We start from the raw sequence: 11,656 nt of genomic DNA on the forward strand, positions 1-11,656 counted from the left end.
TTCTGTTATTGATTTTAGTATTTTAAATTCCTGTTTTTGATGTTTAGCCCTTGAAGATTCTATTTTTACTGATTTAGTCCCCAAAATTCTATTTTTTCCATTTTGGTTCCTAAAGTTTCTGTTGTATCTATTTTGGTCCTTTAACTTCCTGTATTTTGCAGTTTAGTCCTTAATATTTTTTTTGTCATTTTAGCCTTTTAAATTTCTGTTAATTACATTTTAGTCCCTTAAATGATTTATTTTTGTATTTTTGTTTGGTTGGTAATATTTAATTGTTTTCATTTCAATCCTTTATGCATGTATTGTAAATGTTCTTATTTAATATTGAATGTTTTATTTGTCATTTGCAATCATATTTGTTTCTATTTTATTTCCTTAGTTGTTAATTTCATTCAAATATTTTTCAAGAACGCGAATTTGTAGAACGGGCGTGGAAAGTACTACTTGATCGAAGTGGTACAATCCAATACGACATTCGAACAAATATGAACTTAAAATAAATCCATTTTCTTTTACTAATTAATTTATTTTAATAATGTAATGTGCGTTGTTTTAATTCACAATTTATTTCATTGTATGCGAATGTAAATTGTCGATTTTCATTTATATTCGATTCATATATTTATTAATGAGGGAATATTATTTTATTGATAAGAAATAGTCGAGTTAGCTTTCCCAATGGAGGATTGCTAATTTTAATATTTCCTTTCAAGTTAAAGAATTTTCTGTAATTAATTAATTCGAAGCAAATTAATTATAATTCAATAAACATACCATCTTTTAACTTTATATTCGATTTGTAATGTCCATAATTTACAACGTGTAAGCGACACAGTACCAATTTTGGGGCGTGTGGGGTGTTTACCCTTCCCCACACGTAATCGACTCCCGAATCCATTTAAATGAATCTTTGGTAACACAAACCGAATTTTGCCTTAAAAATGATTTTCTTAAAATTGTTTTAAAAGACGTTTTTAGATATTCGACCTACCTAATCCAAAGGCCGATGACGACTCCTTTTTCAATTTAATCCAAATTAATCCAAAAATTTCTCAATTTTTTCAAATTAAAGTCATAATTATTTTTTTTAAAAAATATTTAATTATTTCACCTAAAAATGTTTATGACAACAATAATTATGGTACCAAAGATGGAAGTATATTTGCAAGTAAATTGGTAATTTTAGCTTTCTAATCCCTAACAATGGATTTATATTTTTATTATTACAAGAGAAGAAAACCAGACAAAAACCACGAGCTAGAAATGAAAATTTCAAATTGAAACAGCTTCCACCCGTGCTTTCATTAAATTTACCAAATTCAACTCCAAAGACCATTACTAGTCTTTTATGATTTCATTTTAGTTTTCACAAAACAAAAGAAAACATTGTCCCGCGTAGAGTTATTAATTCAGCTACCAAATGGTAGCAATATGGACAGCAAATATATATATATATGAAACGACAGATAGATCCATCTTATCTTTTCACTTAACCGGTGTTCCTCATCCCGGCAGCGATTCCGTTAATAGTAATTAGCAATGCATCTCTGAGTTTGTTGTTATCTTCATCACGTCTAAGCCTCCTCAGAACCTCCACCTGCAACATATTCATTGGATTCAGATACGAGAGCCTGCTCTCTATCAGCCTTCTCAAGCTCCTATTGTTCTCTGACAGCTTCTCATGTTCACTCACTACCAATACGTACTTTCCAGTCAACATCAGTTCCCTCCTAAGTTCTGCTCCAAGTTCCCGCCTGCTCTCCGACACTAGCACTTCGTCGTAATGCTTGGCGATCGGGATATCCGCCTTCCCTAGAACCATCTCTATCAGGTCCACCGTGGACTGGAAAAAAGGCCACTCTTTGTACATCGCCTTCAAGTCTTCTGTATGACCCTTCTCGCATACACCCTTTAAACCTGTTCCTACCCCAAGCCATGCTGGAAGTACAAATCTGGTTTGAGTCCATGCAAACACCCATGGGATAGCTCTAAGATGTCCTATTCCTGTTGTTGCTTTTCGTCTTGTGGGGCGGCTTCCTATGTTGAGAAACCCCAGTTCAGCCTGAGGTGTAGCCTCATGGAAGTAGGCCAGGAACTCTGGATTTTCATAAACTGTGCTTCGGTATTTCTGGCAACTGATTTTCGAGATCTCCTCCATCAGATTACACCATTTTTGTTCTCGAGGTGGTTGAGGGGGACGCAGAGTTGCAAGGAGCACAGCTGTCGTGTATATTTCTAGCTGTCTAATAGCAGTCTGTGGCAAACCAAATTTCGCCTGCACCATCTCCCCTTGCTCTGTTGAACGGAGTGTGCCCTGCCAATTCAACATACTTATCAACTATAGACACCAAGCTAAGCATTCCTCAAAGCAAAAACATCATATTCTGTGTAAGTTAGCTCAGAAAAGCTTCAAACAACAATACATGGAACATCATTAAACTTAATAGTACGCACGTGTTAGTTTATAAAACCAGGGAAACATTATCTATAATATACAAGTCTTACCTTTTGGCAAATAGAATGGATAGGAGTTGGGATTTCAACAATTGAACTTTTGACAAGAGTAACTTTATCACAACGAAAGACAACCCAATAAGATATCACTTGAGAAACAAGTGACCTCCCAAAGTATGGAACTATTGAGTAAAAAACTGAATAACATTTACCAAATTTCTGAGATAAAAATTGCAGTGGCAACTCACCATTACAGAACCAGGAGGTTGGGATTGAATGGCTAGATATGTTGGGCCACCACCACGACCAATACTCCCTCCTCGACCATGGAAAAGAGTAACTTTGATTCCAAACTCATTGCATGCAGCAACAACATCCCCCTGCGCTTTGTAAAGCTCCCATGCAGCAGTGAAGCGCCCAGCATCTTTACCAGAATCAGAATATCCGACCATCACCTGTTTCAAGTAACTTTGTAAACACAAGATTAATGGAATATCAAAAATGATACTGCAAATGGCCATAAAATCAACGTACTTCTTGATGACCATTATGGTTCTTTATAATGTGCTCCCGGTACCAATCAATCGATAACAGTTTTCTGATAACTGAACCTGCTTCTCTTAGGTCTTTCACAGTTTCAAACAGGGGAACCACACGCAACCTAGTCAAAAGATAAAGATATGTATTGATAACTTGGAAGTAACAGTGCCATAGTTATGCTGAATTATTTTAACCATAACTGAAATCTGTCAGAGATCTTATTTTTCCCATTCAATACTTTATTCTTGTTCTATTATTCTTCATTCCCCAGCGAATATCTACAAGAGATGAGATAGTGACTTAATAGGTTCCAAGTTTTCTGAATCCAAAACTGTATTCGGCAAAAAAAATAGCTTGCAATTGAAGGAACCCTTCCATTCCAAAACTCAGTGCTTTTCTCAATCAACAACAAAAAATATAATTCAATCCTGCTAGTAACCAAGTAAAAAGAATACTCGGTCATTTCTGTCACTCGTCTACAAGGGCATATAAAATCGTCCATGTCCAAAAAGTAGCCAGGAGCTATGAGTAAACACATTGCAAGGACCCACAATTAAAATATCAACCTAAAGGAAGTGGATGCAGAAAAACAGAACCGAATCAGATAAAAAGAACTTTAAATCCGAGGGGGAATCAATTACCATTGTGCTATCATACATAAAAATAAATGGTAAGATTTAATGTATCTAAGAGTGTACGAGTATCAACTAGCCTAAGTGCAAACTTACGTTCCACCAGGACAAGGCCTCCCTAATTCCCCACTAACAGCAAGTCGAGCATCTTTCTGCAAGAGCTCCACAGCAAGGACGTCACTTGCCTGCAAATTAAAAAAGATGAGTAGCATTGTTTCTTTTATCCCATAAAAGAATATTGTAAAAGTTCTTCAAGATGACCTAAGAGAAAAGCGGGAAAATTCAGTTATGAACTGCAGAGCTAAAAAAATGGAGTAAACATAGTATGGTTTTAGTAAATCATACATTTGATGCCATAGATATCACATATGCTCCAAGAGAATCACTTCCAAGCTCAGCGGCTACAGAAAAGGTATCTAAGACTTCTTTAACATCAGGAGCAACCTGAAATAAATCTAGTTGAGATAAGAGCTACGTGTTAACTAATGCAATAAATGAATTTTGAAAATAAAGTAAAGACGTTGAATATTGCACGAAAGAAGGCACCACTTTCTAAATTTAAATAATGCATAACCACATAAGCAAATCCAAGGGCCAAAGCAACCTCTGTTCATGCCCGGCAATAATGCTATTAAGTCCAAAACAGAACCAATTTAAGGCTTTGTTTAACATTACTTTTCAAACGGAATTTTTAAGCTAAACCAGTTTTTTTATCAACGAGGAATGCTAAACAACTAGCTTTATGGGGTTCATGCTGACTTTTCAAGTCAAAGCTAGGAAATCTAAATAGCGATTAATAGTAGCAGCATGGATGTTCTTTACATTGTGTTACCAAGAAAAATGAGAATCAAAACCTATGGCTTGCCATGCCTCACTTCACAGGTCATTGATCGGTCTCCAGATCTGAATTCTATTTTACCATTCAGTGTCATTGATCGGAAGTTACAAATCTAACTTTTCTAACAAATGAGAATCTAAGGCCCATGCCTTGCCATGCCACCTTATGGGCTTGACAACCAAACCACGCAACGACCAATTTTTAATTTTGAGGCATTATTGTAATATATTCTGATTTCAACGCTTAAGGACTTCTGATTTTAGGCATATTGAAGTTCTCTTTAATTTATTATTATTTCCGATGATTCCATATAAAGGAAGTAGAACTGGGTTAAGGTGCTATGGTGTTTCAAGTTGAGTGCTTTTGTATTTTGACCGTTTCAACAATCAGGTTGCTCGATTTTAGGCTACTCAAGTTCTAATAAATCTACATATCCAAGCGTTTTTATCAGGCAGGTTTTGGGTTGCCTCAACAATAGAGTAACAGGGAGGTGTGCGTCATGTCTAATTTAAACTTATGTCAAACATAGTTCAATAGTTCATGCTATAAGATTTGGCATGTGTCATAAAATGTATGTGTGTGTGTGTGTATAAATCAAGCCCCATATAGAAAATTCCTAGCAAGCTTCCATTCACTCCAGTATACTTTTGGAACATCTTTACCTCTATAGTAGGAGGAACTAGTGGTCGCTTCCCCTTTAGCTCTTTTGTTAAAAATTCAACTTTCTTTTCTTCGTCCCACTCGCTATAAGTACCCATATCCAAATATCTGGTAATTGCATCAAGTGTTTCAGCGTGCCTACCAGATTCCTGTAAATTAATAAAACCTTAGCTAAAACACAAAGCACGAGCAAGTCCCAGAATGTAACTGAATGTACCTGGCGCAAATCAAGCTTCATTAACACCATCCCAAATGTGGAAACTCTTCGAATCAGGTCAGCAAGCCGGCCATCAGCTAGAATCCCAGCCCCACATGATTGCTGTAAATTATAATTGTGGCACATTATATGCATATTAACGGCAGAATGAACATTCATTTTCCAGCAGGATATTGAAACTGAGTAATTACCAGAGACTCGTAACATAGAAGCAGTGGTTCAAGAAATTGATCTTTCGTCTCATAGTAATCCCAAGGATCATATTCACAGGGAAGATCCTCCAGAAGGAGTTCCAGCCGTCTTCGAGTTTTCATGAGCTGAAATTATAGATCATTAAAACACAAAATACGCATCTTACTGGATAATAAAAACAGATTTACCGAAAAAATGAACTCCATAATCTGGGGTTCAATAACTGCAACTGATTGTTCACAAGAATTCACAAGTTTTACATGCAAAATTAGCACTGTAGAATAAGCATGACACTTGGTGATAATTTGTTCCTTACTCAAAATAGTCTTGAAATTTCACAAGTTTTTCCTTAATCGTGCCTCCCGGGGCAGTTGTCCCAACATCTACAAATGAACTAGATTTAAAGTAAAGTTTCGAAAATGCCTTTCCTTTTTGGTCAATGTCGTTCTCAAATGAAACCTAGAGCGCTTGAATTCTTTTATGATCTTAAGATATTGCTGTGATAGACCTAGCATATAAGGTTTCCATATTTCAATTCCACAAAAGAGTGATAAATGGCAGCCTAACCTACATATCAGGCAAAAGGAATGCTTATAAGTCTATTTGCTTGTAATTATTCAAATGACAGATGTAACCCAGTGATAGTTTATTAATATAAAAGTCCAATATTTTAAAATTATTTTTAAATCATTTGGTCATAAACATCAGCACATTTTACCAAATGAATTTATATAAGGTTTTTCATTTGCTTAATATCTTACAGGAATATTCAATTTTATTTTTAACCATTTCCTACATACATAGAATGGGTGAATCATTATTTATCCATCTAGTAATTGTTTTTACTTTAGCTCAATTCGAAGAGTGATACCATGAGCTTGACAAGAATAAAACTTTAAATATCTCCTATACGAACTAAATATACGTTTCTAAAACAGAAAAAGTACATATTCTCTTCCAGCAAGGCAAAAATAAATCTGATTTATGTCCAAGAACAAGCATTTTATACAAGCCATTACATGATTTAACTAAAGAGAAACAATACAATACCTTTTCCTTCACATCACCAAGAATAATTCGATAAGGAGCAATTCCAGGACGTAGAGATGAGCTTGGCTCAAGAAGCTTATGGAAGCTGGACCTTCCAATCGTAGATTCTGCAAATAGTTTCCTCTGAGCTAGAAGATGACTAGAGGAGAAAGAACCCCGTGGCGTGACAACTGTTGCTGATCCATTGGAGTTAGCAGAACTCCCATTTTCTGATTCTTTGGGTATATTGAGACTTAAACCCTTAGATGAATTTTCTGAGTTAGATTTTCCTTAACCATCTTAAAGTAGACATGATTTAAATATTTGTTGTGATGCCAACAGAAAAAACTACGATAGAGTGAACTAACCTCACGAGCCAAAGGCATGTAATCAGTCCCTGGGAGTTCTAGTTTTGGATACTGAGATCCACCACCATCATTGTAAACTACATGAATAAACAAATAAGATGAAATTATCCAACGAAATGGTATCAACACACATACCACATCTGTGATGAATTTGTCCCCGAAATATATAGCATGAAATGTTACAGACAAAACTAAAGTTTTTATTTTGTTTGTTATCGCTACAATCATCTAATAGCTATTCAAAAGTGTGCATAAAAAAGAATACCATGCAAAAGCTTTTTGTTATGAGTGTGTCTTCACGCACATACCAGTGCAGGCAGGTAAATCTGCCCTATCAGGAAGTTGTGTAGGAAGGGATGGAGCTTGTAGGCTATGATGCTTGAATAGACTTCGGCTTAAAGGTTGGTTCCGACTATCATGTAGGTTCTCCGTTAAGGTTTCTGAAGATAAAGTAAACCACTGATTAGATTTCAGAAGCAATGATATAACTTAGATAAGGAGAATTAAAACAGATTACAACACAAAAATTAATAAGGCAAAATTCGATGAAAACTATCAGATATAACTCTCTAATCCATCTTGAGCAAGTTTTAATATAGTGTAAAAGCACACAATCATCAAATCTAAGATCACTTGTTTCTACAAGTTCAAGTTTATTTCAACGAATTGTTAAAATATTCTTCAAAATCATTTGCTTAATTACATTCTTGGTTATCAACGCCGCGCAAATTTATACTCATCATTGTGTGTTTGACTTTAGCATAAGATGGTATCAAACAGATATACTAGCCAAAAAGTTCTAGGATAGGTGTTTTAAGGTTACAGAGAGCATAAAAATGTCAAACGACCCCAACCTTTTTCTAGAATTTCCTGAGCCAATCTGGATAACCTATCATTGCATTGGTTCATGGATAGTTCAAATCTAAGGCTATCTATTTCCCGGATGTAAAGATCAATGGCCATCCACCTAGATAAAAGTGAGACATCCCTTGTTACCTGAAACGATATAAAGAAAAACAATGAAGACATTAGGCACTTGGTAAAACTAGAGGAAAATTACCATTGATGCATGAAATATGTGATAGGTACTTCCAGAGAATGATAAACATTACTAGTCGTAACATATACAAGTGGAAAAGGCTCGTGAAGTTTCAAGAAAAAGAACAAAAGTCAATCTAGAAATTCCAAAAAGGTTCCAAATAGCATCTCCAAAATGAACCAGTAGTTCATTGTACAGAGTATAAGCCAATTTTAAAGCAACCATGGACGAACCAGAAAGTAAAAGAATGCCAAGGGCCTCACCTTTGCTGTGACATTGGGATTTCCATCTCTATCACCCCCCATCCAGGAGCCGAACTTTATTGGGGTACATGTTAGTGGAAGCGGCTTTCCCGTATGCTGAAAAGGAATGGCAAATTAAAAATAAGGAAAAAAAAAACAATGAGACTGAGAAAGCCAACAAATATTGTGTATCCGTTCAAAGAGAATATAGCTTCAGAACAGAAATTAATATCCCACTTTCTTAAGGGCGTTGCTGACACGACGTAAATAATGAGGAACGGCTTTCCAAAGGGATTGCTCCACTATGTTCAGACCTGATAAAAAATAATATTATTGTCATATAAAAGCATTTATAAGATAAAATGCATGTTAATATGCTTAAACTCTAAAGTGATATACCAGCCCTGGCCTCATCCACAGGAGTAGGTTTGTGGCGTCTAAGCTCGTCAGTCTGCCATATAGATGTTATCTCTCTCACCTACAAAGCCAAAAGGAACTCTGGTAAAAAAATGAGGGACATTTTTTCCCATGATCACCGCAACAGTAAGAAAACCATGCCCCACCCCCTTTCCCTTTATTTTCATGGAGAGGGTCCGAGATATATTGCATTGAGAAACAATACCAGATCTTCAATTAGCATTTCTCGATCTTCATGAGCAAGATCAGATCGATCATTGTATTCTAACAGATGCTGCAAGAAGACAGGCTGACACTCAGAAAAATAGCCTCAAGACTCAATTTGATAATTTTCAGCACACTCCGTAAGGATCTTACAGCAATTCTTATATGTTTGTATTGCAAGGTACGGCGGTTAATTTGTGTTGGATGTGCTGTAAGAACAATCTCAACCTCCTGGAAAAAGGGGAAAAAGGGGAAAAAGGGATATTACAGTTAATTAGATCATAAAATAAATAATTGAACAGTTTGTTTGCATGACTAAACAAATCGTTGCAATTATGTTACTCTCCATTAGTTGAGACTGCACAAGAAGCTCACGTTTGTCTGGATTCACTGAGGTGAGTCACACTTTTCAGGAACACAATGAGAAGTTGGAGTTTCTAAAATCAATATAAGAAACATACCTGCTTGCAAACAGTGTCATAAAGCTCATTTGGGGTAACGCCACCCTGAATCAACTGACTGAACATGTCATCGCAAGACTTTGATAAATGTGTAACATTTCGTCCCATACGAACCCTACACAAATTAATTTACTTAATTTTTTGAGTTTCCGGAAAAAAACTAGCATAAAAGTTGTTTTGCATTTTCTTGATTTTTATTAGGAAATCCAAAATGCAATGAACGAATTCGTGAGTAGGCACTTGGACATTAACATCACCTAGTTTACCCACCATCTACAGAATAAATGAGACAGGCGAAGGAAAATGCTTGAGAAAGGGAACCATTTTCTAGAGTTTCAATTTTTTTTCCATTTTACCAAATCAATAACCAAAGCAGCTGTTATTCCAACATGTTAAAGCCATGAAAGATGTAAAAAACAACAAACCCTTCAATTTATTAAGTAAAGATAACTGAAACATAAACTAGCAAAAAATTTTGCAGCTCCCGAATCACTGAAAAAATTAAATAAAACGATAAATCTACCTGAAGTCATATCAGGAAATTTTAAAATAACCTAATTGCAATGTAGGATCTACAATTGTACATGCATTTTCCCCTGTAAACTGAAAAGTGAAAACTGAACTCATGAAGTTTGAAGAGTTGATAAACTAAAAAATCACTACCTGTGATAGGTCTCAGCAACTCCCATCAATGTGAGGTAATGGCTGAAAGCACGAGCCAGTTTCAAAGCTTCCTCTAATGTCATCTCTGATATCTCAGATGCTAGCTGCTTCTCTAGCAACTCCGCCATGTCCTCTATCCCGGACAAACGCATATTAGAAGCACTCTACAACATTAAAATAAAACAAAGGAAAAAATCATTCCCAATAAATCTTTTCCCTTTCTGGCTATGAGAAATTGTAGGCAATAAAAAGAGAAGTCTAATTCTAGCATTCACTTGCAAATATACACAAACAAAATCTAGCCATTATTCTGTTAACAACTTGTCTTTCATCCCCAAAAAACACACAAGTAAACAAATAGTATCATAAAAATGCAAAACACAAATTGTAATTTCCCTTCATTTCCCACTTCTGTTAATATAGTTTTTGAGCAATCAAACAGACTTATCGGATAAAATTTTCTAAATAAGAAAACAGTGAAGAAAAAAGAGCATAATATATAGTTATTTATATAGTTTTAAAGAATAAATTCTAGTTTACCGGTTAGTCTAAGCTGATTATTGGTTTTTTATCTCAAGTTCTCAACAAAATGAAAAGCAGAGTAAAACGTGAACTTCACACACCATTCTCCCTCGGGGAAAACATATATTAAAAGCAATCAAGCATGCAAATAAACACAATATATTTGTATTTTGATTATTTTTTTTCCATTTTGAAGAGTATATATGTTCCCTGTCACAGTGTCTCTTCTTTACATATAAACATCAAAATAATGAATGGATCAGGCCAAAAAGAAAGATATAATGATTGGAAAATAGAGGAAAGTGAGTGACCTGAGCGAGGAGTCGAATCCTCTCGATCTTGGCCATGAATTGGGAGCCAACTTCTCTCTGCAACACATCGTGTAGCAGATTCCCCAGCAGCTTACAGTCATCCTCGAAGGACTGGAAAGAGATTTCCTCCGCTATATCGTCCGTGGTGTCCGTCATAGCTGTGTGTGTGCCTGCCTCAAACCAAACAGAAGAAAACAGTGTTATGTATTATATGAAATAATATCAGCCAAATGATCTGATAGGGGAATGGAATCATAAATGAACCAAAATTATCTGTTTAATAAGTGTGGGGCCAAGAGGATCGTTCCACGTGGCGATCTCTACGGTGGTGCCGGGAAGTTTGTTTTCTCAGGTCTTCGTCCACTCGCTGATTGTCTTCGCCTGGACCCAATACCACCACCACTGACGTGGGCCCCGTCAAACGTTTTTTCTGTTCAGCCCAAAAAGTAGCTTTATGAATATATTATATTCTACCCTAATGATTCCTTCCAAGAACAAGATTCCTCTCTCTGTGTTTCTTAAAGGAAGAATGGTCTCACCCCTTGCATTTTAATTGTTAATTTTTTTATTTTTCTAACTTAATTCAAAAATGACGGAACAATAGTGATATTCTTAAACTGATGTTAATTATAGTTATCTTTTGTCGCATCATTAATTACTTTATCGTTACTAAGCGTTAATATTAAATTTATTGGGTAAAATACATTAATGATGTCTCGATTATAGAATACTACTTTATTAATTCCCTTAATTATTAAAAGATATAAAATTATCCTCAACTATAAGGTTAGGAGAATTTGGAAATGAAAAGCTTGATGGAAAAACGTGACAAATGCATGATAGTTACAACTTTGAAAGAAAAAGAAA

At 35.4% G+C, this 11,656-nt stretch overlaps 1 protein-coding gene across 1 annotated transcript; it reads right to left on the minus strand.

Moving 5' to 3' along the window:
• Window positions 1-1,309: 1,309 nt before the first annotated feature.
• Window positions 1,310-11,010, minus strand: LOC120187330 (phosphoenolpyruvate carboxylase 4-like). Its single transcript, XM_039191070.1, has 20 exons — window positions 10,790-11,010; window positions 9,957-10,120; window positions 9,294-9,408; window positions 8,986-9,063; window positions 8,834-8,902; window positions 8,611-8,689; window positions 8,449-8,525; window positions 8,233-8,328; window positions 7,785-7,926; window positions 7,239-7,370; window positions 6,931-7,007; window positions 6,584-6,823; window positions 5,533-5,658; window positions 5,342-5,443; window positions 5,127-5,273; window positions 3,972-4,070; window positions 3,723-3,811; window positions 2,989-3,115; window positions 2,703-2,909; window positions 1,310-2,314 (listed from the first exon to the last, which is right to left on the minus strand). Exons 1-20 carry the CDS (start codon window positions 10,943-10,945, stop codon window positions 1,490-1,492), a joined length of 3,147 nt encoding a protein of 1,048 aa, XP_039047001.1. The 5' UTR covers window positions 10,946-11,010; the 3' UTR covers window positions 1,310-1,489.
• Between the last annotated feature and the right edge of the window lie 646 nt (window positions 11,011-11,656).

This window comes from Hibiscus syriacus, unplaced genomic scaffold (genome assembly GCF_006381635.1).
Source record: "Hibiscus syriacus cultivar Baekdansim isolate YM2019G1 unplaced genomic scaffold, ASM638163v2 tig00113725_pilon, whole genome shotgun sequence".
Taxonomy (NCBI): Eukaryota; Viridiplantae; Streptophyta; class Magnoliopsida; order Malvales; family Malvaceae; genus Hibiscus; species Hibiscus syriacus.